The 19,080-nt window shown below is 48.1% G+C and overlaps 2 protein-coding genes across 2 annotated transcripts in view; both read left to right on the plus strand.

Annotated features, from left to right (window-relative positions):
- Window positions 1-19,080, plus strand: part of LOC132216800 (sialoadhesin-like) — a 162,922-nt gene that overhangs the window by 141,263 nt on the left and 2,579 nt on the right. The gene's annotated exons all lie outside the window — the stretch shown is intronic.
- On the plus strand, window positions 9,388-18,609 carry LOC132216806 (carcinoembryonic antigen-related cell adhesion molecule 1-like). The gene is made up of 5 exons (XM_059666376.1): window positions 9,388-9,570; window positions 11,734-12,093; window positions 15,699-15,977; window positions 16,385-16,639; window positions 18,027-18,609. The coding sequence occupies exons 1-5, from the start codon at window positions 9,507-9,509 to the stop codon at window positions 18,311-18,313; spliced, it is 1,245 nt and encodes a 414-aa protein (XP_059522359.1). The 5' UTR covers window positions 9,388-9,506; the 3' UTR covers window positions 18,314-18,609.

Below are 19,080 nucleotides of genomic sequence, written 5' to 3' on the forward strand. Positions count from 1 at the left end.
GTAAGGGACAGGACACAAGGGCACAGGTTCTCAGATGTCTGCAGGCCCAGCAGCGCTGGGGCAGCCAGTGTGGGCAGGGCCAAGTGATGGCCCCTCAGGAGCCCAGACACTGAAGAAGACATCACTCCGGCCAGGCCTTGTTTCTCCCCTGCCTGCCTCTAGAGATGTTGGAGCCCCAGCTGCTCAGCACTGCCCACTCCCACCCACGAGCCCTCATCTGGGAATAGCCCAGGCCCAGAGCAGGCAGGACCTCTGCCTTCTACCTCCAGGTGCCTCCCGAGCTTCCTGGATCCAGGTGCACAGGCACCCAAACCTGGCCAGGGGACGCCTTCCCCAGCCAACCCCCAAAAGGCCCCATCTTATCTCCCTAAGGTGGGTTTTGGCAGATGTCACCCAATTCTGTCTTAGCTGGGGCACCACACATGGTGTGTCCCAGCTCAGTGTCCCCAACATGAGCTGAGATGAGACACATCTTGGTCAAGCCACACTAACGAGGACAGGTGGAGGCCCATTGAGCAGGGGGCAGGGCACCTTGAAGAGGTCACTGGGGACCCACGGGAACTGTCAGGGGAAGGACTGGACATTTGTCTTCCTTAAGGTGCAACAAGTACCTATTTTGAGGATGGGGACAGCCAAGACCAATATTTAAAAAGGAAAATGAGGACCAGATATTAGCAAAAGGGAGTATTTGGAAGGTAATTTATTTTATACTAGAAGGCCATTGCATGAAGATTCATGCAATAGGCCTTCCTTCACCTGGCTGCTGGCACCAGTTTTCCTCTGGCACCCGGGACCCAAGCCTTTGATCTGGCCGCAGTGGAGAAGCCAAGCCTCTTCAGTCTTCAGTCTTCACTCCAGCCAGAGCCTTCAGTCTTCGCACCGAGGCTGCATATGCAAATTAACCACCATCTTTTTTTGGGTTGATTTGCATAGTTGTTCTGATTGGCTGGAGGGTATAGCAGAGTGACACCAATTTGCATGTTTCTCTTTTATTAGTGTAGATTTTTCCTTTTCAACTCTGTGTCACCCATAACCTTATCTGATGGAGATGTTTTTCCTTTTTCCCAAGGGAAGCTTTCTTGTGTGCTTTGTGTGCCCCTCAAACTAAGCCCCCTGGCCTGGGAAACTCCGGGGTTTGCTCTGGTCCTGGGGGCCCAGCTCCTGGCAGGGAGGCTCAGGAGGCAGGTGGGAAGCAGGAGGAGGCAGTGGGGCAGGCCCTCCACCCCCTCCCAGCCCCTCGCCAGTGACTCTCTCTGCATCACCCACCAGAGGCCAGAGGTCCCTGGGCAGCTGGCCTCCTCGCCTGTCCCCAGCTGGCTCCTGCCCCTGGAACTGGAGGCCGCAGGCCCCAGACAGGGAAATAGCACATTCAGGACCCAGGGGCCCAGACTCGCATCCACCAGCCTCCTGAAGCCTCCGTGGGGAGGAGCAGGCAGAGCTGTCCCTAAAGGCACAGAAGGAGGTGAAGCTAACTTCAGCCCAGGAACCAGGTTGGGGGACAGCTGGGGGTGGGAGACTGGTTTGCAATGCAGCCCCTCCAAGGCTGTACCTTAGTGAAGGGCCAAGCCCGGCCTCAGGGTGGCTGTGATCAGGACTGAGGGGAGGACATGGTGGCCTGGGATCAGGCAACCAGGGGCCCCTCCTTCTCTGCTACAGCTCACACTAAGCAACAGATGAGAAGGCTGGGGCCCACCGAGCCTTGCCCCAAATGTGCTCTCCAGACCCCAGGCCCCCAAGCGCCTAGGTGTCCACCAAAATGACCCTCAGGTGGAAGTGACCTTGTCACTGTGGAAGACATTTTCTCCTGCTCAGAGCATCATTCCTGACAACTACCTCTTCCCAGGGGACGTCTTTCTCCCCTGGTACCAAAAAGAACCCTGTGCCTTCTCCTCCTCCTCCTCCTCCTCCTCCTCCTTCTCCTCCTCCTCCTCCTCCTCCTCCTCCTTCTTCTTCTCCTCCTCCTCCTCCTCCTCTTCCTCCTCCTCCTCTTTCTTCTCCTTCTTCTGCTCCTGCCAGCACAGTGGCCTTGGTCTTAGAAACCCAAGGGAGAAGGTTCAGGACCCCAGGGTGGGGCTCTCCTTCCTGCCTGCAGCCCCGCCATCAGCTGACCCTCTGGAAGTTTGATACTTGAACCCCCCTACCCTGTGCCTAGGACCTGGGCGAAGCTAAGGAAAGGGACAGCACAACTCACAATTTGAGGTGGGGGTGGGGGAGGATGGTCTTGCAAAGGCTCCTATCTTCACCCCCTCAACCCCAAACTTTCCAAACAGGTGTGAGGCCTCTCAGGGGACTTGGAAACTCCTGGATGAATTCCATTCTAACTTATTTTGACACGTATACAAACCAACTGTTTCGAAATTCCACTTGTGCAAAGCCCTACTGTGTTTTTTTTTGTTTTTTTAAATATATTTTATTTATTTTTTACAGAGAGAAAGGGAGAGAGATAGAGAGTTAGAAACATCAATGAGAGAGAAACATCGATCAGCTGCCTCCTGCACATCTCCCACTGGGGATGTGCCCACAACCCAGGCACATGCCCTTGACTGGAATCGAACCTGGGACCCTTCAGTCCACAGGCCGACGCTCTATCCGCTGAGCCAAACCGGTTTTGGCGCCCTACTGTGTTTTTATGTTCCTGTTTAAAAGAGAAGTTTACTTAGCAATAAGTATAAATAAGTGACTATTCTTTTTTAAAAACAAAACCATGGCCCTCAAGAACCAGGGAGTTCACAGCCACATGAGCTCCTACCATAGTCCCCCCCCCCCCCATCTGACACGCAGGACACCCCCTGCCCCCTTCACTGAAGGTCCTACTGAGACTGTTGCTCCTGGGACTCTGTCCCTGGAAGCAGAAACCAGGCTGGTGACACCCGAAGACAGAAGGTGGATCCCATCACCAGTCATCACTCAGAGGACCCCTTCTCACCCCCAGAGTCACCTGCTGGCGAGCGCAGCAGGGTGGCAGGAGCCTCTCCCGCCTCTGCAGCAGCGCTAGGTTGTCCTACTGCTGGCTTAGGCCTACTGCCAGTGGGGAGAGGGCCTAAGCTATCAGTCCGACTTTAGGCAATAAAGACAAAAGCAGGCAAATTTAAAGGCTTATTTAACAATCAATGTTTCAGTATTTCATATTATTTCAAAATATCTAGAAACTCAATAACCTTAATTAAAATTTACTAATTTAGAAAAGAATAGTTGAAATAAGTTAAAAGTTATTTCTTTAGGTGGCTATCTTCCAGAGATTTTTAATTCAATTTTGTTTTATATCTAAAGAAAAACAATTTTAAATATAATAATGTTACATCCAATCAACACTAATTATTTAAGAAAAATTCTTTTAAATGTAATAACATTTCATGCAATAAACAATATTTCAAGAAAAAAAGAATTTTAAGTATAATAATATTACCAAAACTGTACTAACATAGTATCATATCACAAAAGTTGTAGGAAATATTAAAAATCTGCAAATAACAGGATTACTTATATTATATTCTAAAATATTTTTCCCATTCTGGCTCTATTTTTGTTCATCACTTTATGTTGTTCATTATATTCCATAAATGAGTGAGACCATGTGATACTTATCTTTCTCCGACTTGCTTATTTCGCTTACAGTGATGCTCTCTACATGCATCCATGCTGTGTCAAATGGTAGGAGTTCCTTCATTTTTACAGCTTCATAGTATTCCAGTGTGTAGCTGTACCACAGTTTTCTAATCCACTCATCTGCAGATGGGCACTTAGGCTGTTTTCAAACCTTAGCTATTGTAAATGTGTTGCTATGAACATAGTGGTGCATATATCCTTTCTGACTGGTGTTTCTGATTTCTTGGGATATATTCCCTAGAAGTGGGATTATTGGGTCAAATGTAAGTTCCATTTTTAATTTTTTGAGGAAACTCCATACTGTTCTCCACAGTGGCTGCACCTGTTTGCATTCCCACCAGCAGTGCATGAGGATTCCTTTTTCTCTGCATCATCACCAGCTCTTGTCATTTGTTGATAGCCATTCTGACAGGTGTGAGATGGCACCTCATTGTTGTTTTTGATTTGCAAGTCTTAAGTGGCCTCAGGGCAAGGTGTTTTCCAATAGGTGTGTTGAATGTCTTCCCCCTACTCAAGACAAATGTCTATGTGGGAAAGATCTCTTCCACTGCATGATGGAGTGACTCAGCCTAGGAAACTTGGGGTGTCTGCCTTCTGAGCTCTAGCCCCCCAAGCCCCAGTCCTGGGTTCTACTCTCACATCTCCAGTCCACTTCACCCTCCCTCTGCCAGAGCACAAAGTGGGTGGCTCCACAGGAAATATTTGTGCATTGGCTCTTCAAGAAGGTGCCCAAACTTTCAGCTGCCACTCCCTGGCAGACAGCACCCTGCTGCTTTTCACAGCTAGATGTTATGTGGGTACCCTCCCCAGATTTGGTGCTCTCTGCTGGGGATCCCAGCTTGGGGATTAGATCCCAGAGTTCATAGTGGCACTCCCCGCCCTCTCCCCCACAGCTGAGATATCTCTCCAGGACTTCAGTTGCTGTCTGTCCTTTCATACCTCAGCACCTCCTACCAATCTATATGCAGTCTCCAACTTCTGTCCTTGGGTATCAGGGTTCTCTCCTGTAAGTTTTCCATTCATTATTTAGGAAGCCTTTCTGTATTTCAGTTATAATTCCAGGTTGTAGAGATTTGTATTTTTAAAATGGCCCAGACCAGAGTTCCTGATATTTGCATCTCAAAGGTCCTGGGATTTTGGATTTAGAAAGCCATTTATAGCATTTTGAGCTGAATGGGGCAATGTAAAATGATTTAGTGGGCTTTAATATTCTGGAGCCACACTTCTGACCCTGAAAACACTGCATAGTAAAACAAGGACAGTACTTTAATCCCTCAAGGATTGGCAAATGTTGGCAAAAGGATGAACTAATTCATCCAGTTTGAAATGTTTCTTTTTATTTGAGTATATTTTTCCCTGAGGTTCTGTAGCAATTACAGAGAGATCTAGTTTGCAGGTAGAATATAGCTGAGTGCCATTTCTGACTCATAACTGCTTACAGGTATGGAAAAGACACATTGATCTAAGTAGGCCTCATTCTCCATTCACTTCCCTGGGAATGTGAAAACAGGTCTAGCTGCAGGCAGGGTAGCATTAAACCTAATGGTGCCATTAACTGGCCAAACCTCTTCATTGTCCACTTTATAGCAGGACCAGGCTATGTTGCAAAAGAAGATTAGCCCTTTTTTTTTCTTGAGGGAACCCGAGTCAAATTTCTACCAGTTGAAGCATTTGTACCCCAAAAGAAAAGTGGACTCTCGAGGCACTGTGGCCTGGTTCCCCATCTACAGAGGCATGTGCAGCAAGCAAGGTTAGGCATCTCTGAAAGTCTCTGGGCTGTTAGGGTGGGTCTCCTGTTAAGCATTCTCTGATTCTCATGGAAGTTAATAATGAAAAGATGGTTAGCAAACATTCAGTCAGCCTCAAGATTACTTTCTTCTTGGGGGTGCCCTTAAAATCATCATTTTCCCTTTTTGGTTTATGGGGAAGTATATGTGGGCATCACTGATTTTAAAATCTCTATCAGGTGAATTGGGACCGAATTGACCAGTAAAATATGTTGCCCCTTAACATGCCCTAATTGAAAGGGGACAGGTTTTAAAACAGCCGTTGGTTGCCTAGACACCCCTCCCATTTGTACAGAGGCTTTACTCCGAGGGAGAGGGAAACGTAGATGGTGGGGCAAAGAACAGATAGAGAAGCCCCAGGATCTCCAAGGGCCTAGTAATGTTCCCTTTTATGATAATTTCAATATTTTAGTAAGGAGAAGGGGAAAATACCCTCTCATAGTCCTGGAGCTGCCCTATGTTTGCTTCCATTTCCTCTTTGTAAATCACACTTCAGGTTTTCTTTTTAGACAGTCTTTCTCATGGTGACCTTCTTTTTACAGCAAAAGACTCCTCTCCTGTTGCACAGCAGACCTTATTTAGTAATTCTGTTGCCTTGCTCTCAGAAACCAGTGGGTGTATTAATTGGAATAGTTCATAATAGCCAGGATTACATGTTCTAACAGTTAAATTTTTGAAACTCCATCACTGTCCCAGTCAAACTTGGGAACAATTGCTGGTTCCTCTCTAGCTGAGACCAGCTTTTTCCAAAGGGAACTGTTATAATTCCTATTCTCATTTTCCTTCAAGTCAGTGGTAATAGAGGAGACAGAAGGGGAAGGAAGAAGGGAGAGAAAAGGGCAAGTCTAGAACAAAGGTCAGAAAGGAAGGGAGGGAAATGGGGTGTAGGCATTTATTAACTTCAGAATAGTTCTCAGACAGTCTCTAAAATATCTTAATAATTTCCATCCTTTTTTGGGAAGAATTATTTTTTCTATTCTTCTCCTTAGAAGCTTCTAATTTCCAAATCAAGATATGCTTCCCATATAGTCATTCAGTTTCATTTCAGAACCAATATTTTTTCTAATTTCTGCATGAAAAATATTAATGTAGGTACCAAAAAAAAATGCATTTTGCCCATTCCTAAGTTGATATTTTCGAGTTAAATTTTCCCATTTCTGAAAAGCACTGGCAAGTAAAGGCTTCCTATCAGGAGTATTAAATGAGGGCTGGGGTTTGGGAGCTTCTGGCCTTGGAGGCACAATTTCCCATGTTAATTTTTTTTATTTTTGGGTATCTGTATTCTGAGCAAATTTCCTAAATATGTTATTTAGTGGGTCAAGTGTGGCTTCAGTTCCTCTCCGGCTGTCTAAAACAACAGGAAGTGTTCAGGCCCGGAAAGACCAAGCCTTAGGGTGGCCCCCTAGATGAGCCAGTTAGTTAATTACAGTTCAGTTGGGCCTTCCTTATAGGGTTCCTGCACTTCTGACACCTCCACAAAGAATCTTAGTCACCTAAGAATAACCAAGAATTGGACTGCAGGGAGGATGTGCACTTGTATCTTATGAGCTGATGAGTTCAGCTCATTTATACAGCCAGGGTTTTTTGCTCAGACTCTCAGAAAGCAATTCCAATTAAAAAGTCAAAATCAAAATGAGCCACCCATTTTTTTTCCTCCAGTCCCGCCTTAGCCTGAGTTCTGTCAACCCTTAACCTGGGTTCTGTCAACCCTTAACTTTAATTCCACCTCAACGATTTTAACACACAGCTCAAATAAAGTCGAAACCTCTACCAATAGAAAAGGAAGGTCCTGGAACCAAGAGATAACTCACCCATGTTCACCCAATGCGCCGAGAACCAGGGGGCTCAATGGGCCTTTGCTGGATCCTACAACCAAGTCCGGGTCTGCTGGAAGGTCCTCTGTGAGCTTCTTTAGAATCCTTCCATGAATATTCCAAGTAATGTTAACTTAAAAACATTCAACCCTGTAAAGAATTTGTGGAGTTTATTTAAGCCAAAATGTTGACAATTGCTAGGAAGCAGTATCTCAACGACTTTGGATAGTGCTACAGAGAATAGCGTGTGTGATTTTCATTTATTTTTATACATTGCAATCACAGGATGGGACCTAGGTGGGTTACATGAAATCCATTGGTGAAAGATTAGAGAGGCGGGAGAAAGCAAAGTGGGGAAACCTTGGGGGCTGGATAAAAAGTAAATTGATAGACACATACTTAGATGGTGCAGGGTAGTTAATAGTCAACAACTAACATGATAACAATAACAATGAAGGGATTTGTGGTATCTGTCCTGATGCCCAGGCACATTAGGTTGTGCCCCAAGACGTCCGGAAAAAGGGAAGTTACAAGTTACCCTAACATTTCAAGGATATGTCATCATAGATGCAAAAAGACAGATAGGCCCAGTTACGGTAATGGTAGACCTTGCCAGTGAAGATACCAAACTAGGATGTAACTTCCTACCACAACTGCTTTTACTTAAAGTATAATTTCAGATCATCTTCTGTGATTACTTTAGGACTCTGAGTTTGCAAGACCGCCATGCAGGCCTTCCCTGAGCTCATCAGGTTAACATGTGGCCCCTTTCATCCACATGAGTCAGAATCTGCATTTTTAGCAGGACCTAGAGACCCTCCCTATGCACATCATGGGGTCTCATTCTGGCTGGGCATCCACTACAGCTGGGCAGCTGCCAAAACAGTGTTTCTAACATGGCCCCTGGGCATTGAAATCTTTAGAACGTTCCATTGATAATACCATACACAACGGGGTGGCATCCCAGTGACCAGAATTTCTGATGTCATCCCAGGCTTCTGCTCTGAAGATAAGAGCCAAATGGGGATGAGAGAAGGCGGTGGGAAGGCTACTGTGCGCTCCACACAGACCTGTGGGAGACACCCTGGATACATACACCCCAAGCTTCTGCTTGTCTAATTGTGAGCGGTGAAAAGGCACCAGGTGTTAACCTACAGAGTTAGATGTGTTCTCAGTTCAGCAACCTCAGTTCTTGAGTTAAGCTAAGAGAAGAATTCAGAGTCAAGAGCTCAAATTATAAGAGAGAGTTTATTTAGAAAGTCACAGAGGTAGAAGTGAGATGTAGCAGAAATGGGCTCAGGAAACTAGTCACTGAAGCAAAAGAAGGATCCATGGAGCTTAGGACAAAGAACAAATATAAGAGCCTTGAGGAGAGGAGTGGGGACAGCCATGATATGTTCCAGAGAGAAAGAGCCCCACTGGGTCCTTCTTCTTGAGGGTAGTTGTCTGGAGGTCTCAGGGGAGGAGCCCAATAAAATATTCATTGGCTTATCAGGTGTGTCCTTTAGCGTCGAAGGTCATTAGTCAATGCAGTAGATCTTGATGTCAGCTATGCCCTGACTCATCTGATTTTGCTGCTTTTCTGGGCCTGCAGCTGAAACACAACTGAGGCCTAGATGTATTTGATGCCAGTCAGAACCTCATTGTCCTGGGGGCTTAATGCTGAAGGGCTATTCTTAGATCCTCTGGTTTCTTCCCCACTAAGGGCATCTAATCCACATGGTTAACAACATGCCAGGGGAGGAAAGGTCAGGGGAGGGCCTGAACCACATGACCAGTGATATAAAAGATCAAAGGGTCTAAACTGCAAAACCAGGATATGCCCAGGGAGGTAAGGTTACCCAGGGGGCAAGGTCCCAGTCCAGTTTTGCACATTGCTAGGTACCCAGGGCTTTCCATTCTGGTGACCTTCCCTATGGGCCTATTGTCCTTCTCTGCTCAGGCCTAAATGCCTACTGCACAAGCAAGGTGTGTGTGTGTGTGTGTGTGTGTGTGTGTGTGTGTGTGTGTGTGTACAGGGAAAGGAGTCACTGTGGAAGAAGGCAGAAGCCTCAGCAGTTACAGGGAATGAAAATGTAGAGGAATGAAAAGGGAGGCAGGAATAAGGGGAGGGCAGGGAGGAACCTGGGTACAGACTCCGCCCCTGGCCCATGTGACCAGGGAAGTGATCTTGGCCCAGGAGGAGGCTCAGTGCACAGGGAGGAGGAACAGCACATCCCACCCCTCAGGACAGTGGTGCTTGTGAGCATTTCTGGAATCCAAGCTCTTCCCACAGAGGGAGGGACAGAGCAGCAGAACCATGGAGTCCCCCTCAGCCCCTTCCCACAGAGGACTTGTCCCCAGGCAGGGGCTCCTGCTGGCTGGTGAGAGGGGACAACTACCTGGTGGTGGATGGGAGGAGGAGAGGCACAGGCTAGCTGGGGATGCCTGGGGAGCACAGGCTCTCAGAGAAAACAAGGGGGAGGGGGACAGGCTTCTGTTTGGACTTAAGGAGAAGACAGGGGAGAAGAGTAAGATGGGGGAGGGGACCAGGCAACAGGAAAATGATGTGGAAGTGGTGAGGGACAGGAAAACCTCAATGGCTGCTCATTTCCCAACTTACTCATCACTGAGAGCTGAATGCTGAAAACTTTTGATAATAACAATTTATGTGAGGAGGTAGGAAATGTAACCAGGGGCACTAAACATTGTACTTATCATCAAGCTCAGAAATGGGCAGTTACATCCCAGGAGGTGCAGGACGCTGGAACACTCACACATTCACCCACAGGTACTTACAGCCTGTTGCAGGCACTCGGGGTGCAACAAGATCAGACAAGCCCTTGCCCCCATGAAGATCATGTTCTAAGGGGAGGTGGAAGACAAGGGAAGACCTAGATGTGATGTCAGATCCCCACAATGCCATGCAGGGAACAGCCCAGGGACAGGTCAGAAAGTGAAGACAGAGGTCTTTAGAGGAGGTGGTCAGGGAAGGGGTCTCCCAAGGACACTCCTGAGTGTCAGCAGGGGTCTGAGGGCCGACACCTGGGTAACAGTATTCACAACAGAGGAAATACTATGGAAACTAATTGGCCAGAAGAAAAATTAGAGCTTCTAGATAATGAAACAGTAGAGAGTCTTAATTCATCTGGCCAAACATCTCATAAGGTACAAATGACAGTGGATGAAGGAGGAAAACATATAATTAGCTTAATTAAAAAATATATGATAATACATGTAAAGGGTTTTTCAGTTGGCTGGGATGCTTGTTTCCCTCAGACTTTTCCTTGTCTAGTATTAGACATTTTCTCTTCCTAATCAATGTTACTGGTTTATTATTGTTACTTTTGTTCCTGGTATGTAAATGTTATAATAGATGCAGAAAATCAAAACTTGACCAACAGCAAAAGACTCAGATTATGGTGGCTCAAAAATTGGAAATGATCCAGAATACTTTTTAACAAGGACATATAGGATCTGACTGCCTCCCTTTTGAATACTAATAATTTGATCTTGAATGCCATCTAAAGTTATGGTCTTGCCCCATCCCCAGTGGTCCACCTGTTCAGCAAGACATGCTGATACTGAAACATCCTAGAATGAGCCTTCTTAGCACCGTGGGACTCCATGGTCCAACCAAAAGGTTGGTCATCAATGCATCCTCTGGATTGATTTATGGCCAGAAGGGGGATGTGTGGATGAAAGGGGCCGCATGCTAGCCTGACAAGCTCAGGGGAGGCCTGCATGGCGGTCTTGCAAACTCAGAGACCTAAAATAACCACAAAAGATGGTCTGAAATTAAACATTAACTAAAAGCAGTTATGGTGGGCACTTATGTCCTAGGCTGGTATCTTCACTGACAAGGTCAACCTTTACCTTAACTGAGCCTATCTGTCTTTTTGCATCTATGATAACATACCCTTGAAATGTCTGGGTAACTTGTAACTTCCCTTTTTCTGGACCTCCTGGGGCACAATCAAATGTGCTGGGCACCATGACAGATACCACAGATTCCTTCATCGTTATCATGTTAATTGTTCCTGCACCCACCTAACTATGTGTCCATCATTTTTCTTTTTATCCAATCCCAGGGGTTTCCCCACTTTGCTTTCTCCTGCCTCTCTAGTTTATCACCAATGGATTTCATGTAACGCACCTATGTCCCTTCCTTTGATTGCAAATGTATAAATACAGATGTAACCCGTCATTCTCCAGAGCATTATCTCAATTCCTTGAGGTTCTGCTTCCCGGCATATGTCAACAGTTTGGCTCAAATAAATTCACAAAAATTCTTTACAATTATTAAAAAAAACAAAAACAAAGGAAATAAGGTCAGAGGTGCTGAAGTATTGGTGGCCATGCTGCTGAACTTAACCACAGGAGACACACACACACACACACACACACACACACACACACACACACACACTGACCAAGGCTGAAAGATGCAGAGACCAGCTGAAAACCTACTCAGGACCCAAGGCCTCATCTCTCCATCCCAATATATAGCTCCAAATATTGATCAATTTCTCTCTCTTCCTTCCTAGCCTCTCTCTTAACCCTCTGGAGCCTGCCCACCACTGCCCAGCTCACTATTGAATCAGTGCCGCCCAATGCTGCCGAAGGGAAGGATGTGCTTCTCCATGTCCACAACCTGCGTGGGAATCTGATTGGCTATGCCTGGTACAAAGGGGAAACAGTGGACAGCAGCCGTCTAATCATATCATATGTAATAGACACTCAAACAACTGCCCTCGGGCCTGCACACAGTGGTAGAGAGACAATATACCCCAGTGGATCCCTCCTGTTCCAGAACGTCACCCAGGAAGACACAGGATACTACACCCTTAAAACCACAGGGAAAGGTTTACAGGAGAAACAAGTAACTGGACGGCTCCGTATATACCATGAGTGATTGCTTTCTGACCCTTGGGTTGGGGTGGAGTGAACTCTACTTCACACACAGGAGTGACAGCCCTGGACTCTGCCTTGATCCACCTCTGCAAAATCTCTCAGGTTGGGTTTGGGCATTTAGTGCAGGACACACAGAGTGGAAACAAACTTCCTAAGATTAGAGTTCCCTTCCCAGATTCCAGCCCTGCAGACATTCTCCACAGAGAGAAGTCTGATGGGAGTGACTCAGCAGAGGGAGACTCAAGAGAATCTCAGTCCAGCCCCTAGCCCCCTCCCAATGACCATGACCCTGCAGAGTTTGGTCAGGGACTGGCCAGAGGGGATGCTGAAATCCTCACAGAGAAGCTCAGCCTGGGAACCCCTCCCAAACTCCTGTCCCAGGGCTCGTGACTCCAGGGAACCGGGGGAGCCTGTGTCAGGTTGGGTTTGACCTCCTGGAAGGGCTGAGTGGGAGCAGTGACTCTACTCCTGCTCACCAGCCAGGGCTCAGCCCCGAGAGCCACATCAGGACAGGGACAGAGCCTAGTCATTCACCTAAGGCGGTGTCAGGAGAGCACAGATAGACAAAATACCCCGTATCATTACCAAATTCTTCTAAAGAACTTAGGAGACTCCAGAGGGAGGTGAGGTCTCCTGGAAGGAACAGAGGAGAGAAGATGCTCCTGGCAGCTCCTCATCCACCAGAGCTCAGCCCAGGAATTCTCTCTCATGGAGGCAAATAATGGTAGTGGCCATTTAAATCAGTGTCTCCTCTATTCTGAGCTTGAGGTCAAGTAGTCAGGGATGCTATAAGGTCAATTCACAGACAACATGGTAATCCAGACTCCATTTACCATTTGTTCTGTTTTTATTCAGGGGAAACAGAGGCACAGTGTGATACATTAACTGAATCATGCTCACACAGACACAGCAAGGTCCTTATACAGCCACAGCCCATCCTCTCCTCCACCACAAGGGTCTTAGGTGTCTGTGGACCCTGAGACCAGCCATTGGTTCTGTGCTTGTTCTTAGCAGTCCCCAGCTCAAGGTAGATTTTCTGGTCAGGTGATTAAGCAGATGGAGAATTAATTTTACTCTAGAATCAAATTACCTACAATAACATTCAGAGTCAGTGCAGGGAATGCCGAGGCCTTCCCCTCAGGTTACTGATCCACACCTCCCTGTACTGGACTTGAAACCACTTATTTGTTTCCTGATGAGTTGGTGTCACTCCCACTAGCTATGAAGGAAAGGACTTTGCCTTCTCACTCTCCACCCTACACCGGCTACCAGCTCAGGGACCAGCACTCACTTGCTCTCTCATGAAGGAGGGAAGGAATGATGGTGAATGATGACAGAATGAATGAATGAATGAATGAACGATGCATAATCACTAGAGAGACTGGAACCGGGATGCAGTCCTAAAAGGTTTTGGCCACACCTGTTCCCTGTCCCTACAGGTGCTGAGAGCCATGTCCATCCCTCTGACCACCTCTACCTGAAGCCTCCTCAGGAGCCAAGTCCCTTGGTGACTGTGGGACTGTTCCACTGGGGAAAGTTTTCCAGTCTGCATTGCTCCTGCCCTGGGGCAGCTGTGGGCTCTTGGTCCCTGGGGTCTTTAAAGTCACTTGTAACCCCCACTGCCCCACCAAGGACATTCTGCCTCTACCTGCTCCTTCTGTGTCCCTTATCTGCCTCCTCCTTCACTTCAGACACGCTGCCCTGCTCTGCTCTGCTTCCCTCACTGTGCAGATTGTCCTACTAACACCTGTGTCCAGGCCTCCACTCCCAGCCAAAAGGAGAGGACACAAAAATCAGTGGGAGCAGCAGCCCCAGCTCCACCATGAGTCAGTTTCCCAGGTCACTAGGAAAAAGAGCTTCTGCTGGGCCCCCATCAGGGCTGTTCCCCCCGGCCCTGAGGCCAATGAGAGGAACAGGCCACATGACAGGAACGTGTAGACCAATGACTTACTCTCTATATGATTCAACCAGGGATTCAAAGGCAGAAGACAGGTTTCAGTCCCCAAAAGCACTCAGGCTCACTTCACCCTTGACTGGTGACTGACACCCTTGTCCTGGTGTGAGACTCCCATTCCTCCACTGGCTCCCAAGACCTTTCCAAGGTAGACCTGGTGACCCTGCACCATCTGACTGGTTCACTGCCTGTTTCACACACATGTGTCCTCGTTGATGACACCTTGACCGCAGGTGGGGTCCTCTCAGACTATGAGATCCACCAGCCACTCTCCTTTCTCTCAGACGCTGCCCAATTTGAATGAATATGACTAAACTCCAGTTGTTTCCTGAGTTAGAAAGACAAGGAAGAACATATGCCACAGGTCCGTGTGGGGGCTCCTCCCCATCTGCCTGACTGTCCATAGAAACAGGAGGGACCTTCTCCGTAACTTTACTAACATGGCACATGTCTTTTCTCCCAATTTGGTGTCATCCCTCCCTGTATACAGCAGAGACACCTGGACACAGCCCCTCCTCCCCATGCCCCTGATCACTTCAGTTCTCTTTGCAGGACTCACCTTCTCTCTATCTCAGGGAGTCCCTGATTCCAAACCCACTGTGGCATCTTTCTTTGGTCACAGTGTGACCTGGTTGGACGGCAGAATTGGTCTATGACCTTCGTGCTCTCTAGACAGAAATTCCTCCAAAATCTGGCATTAGAACTTTAGGGGATGAGTGATTTTCACATATTCTTTCACAGTTTAACTCAAAATCTATCTCATAACTGCCAAACACAAATGATCCGTGAGGGCCGTATTTTCAGCAAGTTCATGCTCCCCTACCTCCACAAGCCCCCCTTCTGTACCTGCTATTGTCTGCGTGTTGAGGAAGGATCCCTGCCCTCTGCAGTGGCAGAAAGGACATTACAGACCAAGGGCAGAGAGCCTGGCTCTGCTGCCACAGCCAGCCAGCTCCCGCCGTCCCCCACTCTTTTCTAAATCATTCCTGGACTCTGCTCTGCCCTTTCTGGGGTCACTGTCTCATGTCAGTCACCAGTGACTCCTGGGCAGACGGCCACATCTCATGGCCCTGCAGCCTGGGTACTAAACTCACCACCAGACTTGCTTCTGGTCTCCCGTGTACTGTTTCTGCTCAGACACCCAGTTCCAGGACACCCTGCGCAGTCCTCTCGGGGTTTAAGGACTATGGGGAGGCCCATCATTACTCATCTCTAGGTTAACCCTGAAATGTGAGGCTTCAGTGGAAACACATCTCGACCCGGCAATGTAGGTCTGTGTAGCTGGAAGGGACTCAGCTCCTGCACATTCCAGGTGAGGCACCAACATCAGCCAGACAGTCAGCTGGTCAGTGAGGAACCAAGGCAGGTGCCGGGTGGTCTCTGACTCCCAGTCCTGCATCTCTCTGTGACCAAACCCAGATAGTTGTCTGACATCTGATAAAGTCTGTGCTTTTTCTCCCAGACATAGAGCAGGCACCTTGCAATCAATCTCTGAGCGCTCAGTTCCTCATGCATTTGTTTGTCTTAAGATGCACAGACCTGCCTTGTTTCTTTAAGAACTCAAGTTAGCTGAGAGGCACCAATTCTGATTGAAGAAGACTTTGGAGGACTCAATGGGCAATGTTCTCTCTGTTTTCTGCACAGCGGAGTTACCCAAACCCAGCATCACAAGCAACATCTCCAACCCCGAGGAGTACAAGGACCCTGTCATGTTAACATGTGAACCTCAGATTCAGGGCATCACCTACATGTGGTTGGTCAGCAGTCAGAAGCTCCAGGCCAGTGCCAGGCTGCAGCTGTCCAAGGACAACAGGACTCTCACTATACTCCCTGCCACAAGGAATGACATGGGACCCTATGAGTGTGAAACCCGGAACCCCGTGAGTGCTGGCCGCAGTGACCCACTCACCCTGAATGTTTTCTGTGAGTAACTTTTGTTCCTACCTGGGCCAGGATCCCCACCCGAATCCACACTGCCAGAGGCCAGGCTACATCCGTCCTTCTCAGGTCCCCGTACACAGACCCCCACACTGAACATCCAGGATGGCCATGACTTCCTGTCCCAGGCACATCTGGGCAGGCTCGGCCTTAAGCCAAGACTGGGAGGGGAGGGGATAGTCCTGTTTGGAAAGGCTCAGGGTTAACAAGCTTCCATGGAACAAACAGGTTAATGTTTCAAACTCAGGATCAGTGAACACAGGGGGCTATGGGTGGGACTTTTTAAAACCAGGCTGTGACCCAGCTCAGAGGGAGAGTGTGGCCCTTACACAGACCAGGAGCCTCCCCTTCCCTCTGATTACATCATGTGTGGCTTTGTTCTCTTGCTCCAGATAGTCCGGATGCCCCCCTCATTTCACCCTCAGACTCCTATTATCTACCAGGGGCAAACCTCAGTCTCTTCTGTCTCTCAACTTCTAACCCACCTACAGAGTATTCTTGGCTTGTCAATAGGCGGCCCCAGCAACCCACTCAGAAGCTCTTTATCCCCAACATCACTGCACATGACACTGGATCCTATACCTGCCTCACCCATAACTCTGTCACTGGCCTCAATAGGACCACGGTCAAGACTATCACAGTCTCTGGTAAGTGCCTACTGGACCATCAGCACCAGGCTGTGAGGTGCAGATCTGTCTGGTTTTCAGAACAGAGACTAGAGGGTGTTGTCTCCCATCCTGTGGCCATGGACACAAGCAAATCACGAAGTCTTCCCCTGAGCCCTCCCACTACATCTCTGTAGACTCTCCTCCCCTTGCTTTTCTGATTTCTCATGGCAGAGCTGGGCTCCAGCCTAGGAACGTGAGGAGGGGGTTCTCTCAGCCCCAGAAAGAGTCAAGTGGTGGGGGGAGGGGGTTTCCCAGAGGGGAAAACAAAGGTCCTCAAGGTCAAGCTGCTTCTTCTGTCACTAACACTTTCCTTCTTGTTTATTGTCACCTCTTGTTTATTATCTGCTCCATGTGCTACAAGGAACATACAAGGCTTTGAACAAGCTCACCTCTTTTCCCCAAACTAAAGGCTAAAACCACCTCTGAAGAGGGGAGAGCAGGACAGACCCCTGCTCCCTGCACTGCTCCAGGCTCACCTGGTGACTACCTGCTCTGTGCCCCCTGTGGTGGGACAGGGGTCCGTGGTGAAAGTGAATGGGTGGCCTGTCCTCCGACTCACGAAATCATGTCACCCATCGACACCATGGCCTCCCTCAGACCAGGTTGCACGGAAATGGGGAAAGAGTAAGCCACAGGGGAGACCCCTCTGAGCTGTGTCCTGGCTCCGAAGTCACCAGCTGAACAACACTGTGTGACACAAGCATATGTGACATTCGTACAGAGAGCAGTAAACGTTGGTGCTTACTTCACAAGTAGGTAGATTCATGGGACAATAGTACCAGCTAAGAATACCAGCTGTTGTTAAACCTGACTACTTCTCTCTAGGGATTTCCTTCTCCCTGATAATCCACAGGCCAGGAAGTGAAAGTCCTATTCACACTGAGAAATCCTTTAGATTAAAACTTCTCCAGGTCCTAAGGTCATGAAGACTGGCTGGGCTATATTCTCTAATAAATTATTTAACAAAAGGGAAGTGCCTTCCCATCTCTATGTATAGCCACCGTACCAGAGAGGGGTTGTGATTATTTAGAAAGTCACAGGCAACTATGGAAAGAGTCACACAAAAGTCAATGGGTGAAAAATGCCACCTGGTGATGAAGATGCTGGACACGCGGTCTATGGCTCCCAGTGCTAATACCTCAGATTTCCAGGGAGACAGGTCAGGGGTTACCCTGAGGTGATCTTGAGGTATGAGGGGAGATATAACCCTCTCCTTACAGACTGTCACCTGAACAAAGATCCTCAGCCTGCAGAGGTTAGAGTCCTCCTCTGGTGACCTTTACAGAGATCACTGTGGCCTATGAGTGGCTGACATCTCTGAGGAAGGAGCCCACTCCCAGTCAGTCACTTCCTCTGTTCTCCACAGAGCCCGTGGGGAAGCCCTCCATCCGAGCCAGCAATGCCACAGTCACAGAGGATAAGGACGCCGTGGTCCTGACCTGCCTCACCAATGACATGGAGATCTCCATCCGGTGGCTCTTCAAGAACCAGATTCTACCTCACAAGGACAGGATGAAGCTGTCCCCGGACAACAGCACCCTCACCATAGACCCCGTCAGGAGGGAGGACGCTGGGGGTTATCAGTGTGAGGTCTTCAAACTCATCAGATCCAGCAAAAGTGAGTCCCTCAGGCTGGATGTGCAACGTAAGTGACGTTCAACCTCTCCCACTTGCCTTTGTATATTTCACGGGCAGGGGGATGAGATGGAGTCTTGAGGAGGTGGGAGGCTCCTTCAGAGCCTATAGAGCACATGGGTACGAACCCCAGAATTAGACCAATCAGCATTGCCTCAGTTCTATGAGTCTAAGCTGTCTGACCACAGGGAAGGCTCTCACCCACCTGAGCCTCAGTTTCCTCATCTCTAAACTGGAATAAAACAGCTGAACCTAAACACCATTGTTAGGACATTTCTTGTGAGGTTAATGAGAATAAAACCCTCAGGCAGGGTCATGATCAGTCAGGACTCAGTCAATGTACCTATTATTATTGTTATTTTTATAAACGCTGTTGTCAGTAGCTGTAAAGTCCAGCAGAACGTGTTGAAAATGTTGTTTATCACTCACCAGTTCTGTGACCTCCAGCCATTTAAGCACCTCCCATCCCTGATTCTGTGTGTGCTCAGTGGGGGTGACACCCCTGTCCCTCATGGGGGTGGAAGAATCAGATGGCAGGAAGATAGAGTGTTTCCCACCCTGCTGGACCATTTAAAACACTCAGCACATTCTTGTTACTCATCAACACTGAGTTGGCAGGTAAGGTGCCTGCTAAGACTGTCCTTAGTGATGGAAAAGAAGAAACAGGGCTAAGAGACAGAATATATGAGGGAAAGAGGAGTTAAGAGAATTACCAGGACATGGGAATGGTGGGTGTGAGAGTACGTGCAAAGGTAGAGCCAATGGAAGGTTTCAAATGTGCAAAC

Source organism: Myotis daubentonii, chromosome 15 (genome assembly GCF_963259705.1).
Source record: "Myotis daubentonii chromosome 15, mMyoDau2.1, whole genome shotgun sequence".
Taxonomy (NCBI): domain Eukaryota; kingdom Metazoa; phylum Chordata; class Mammalia; order Chiroptera; family Vespertilionidae; genus Myotis; species Myotis daubentonii.

What these genes read in the sequence shown, in the direction of transcription:
- LOC132216806 (XM_059666376.1), top strand. Translation starts at nt 9,507, where the DNA reads ATGGAGTCCCCCTCAGCCCCTTCCCACAGAGGACTTGTCCCCAGGCAG. An exon ending in GCAGGGGCTCCTGCTGGCTG is followed by an intron (nt 9,571 to 11,733) that starts GTGAGAGGGGAC and finishes CTTCCTTCCTAG; the next exon opens with CCTCTCTCTTAACCCTCTGG. An exon ending in TGGACGGCTCCGTATATACC is followed by an intron (nt 12,094 to 15,698) that starts ATGAGTGATTGC and finishes TTTTCTGCACAG; the next exon opens with CGGAGTTACCCAAACCCAGC.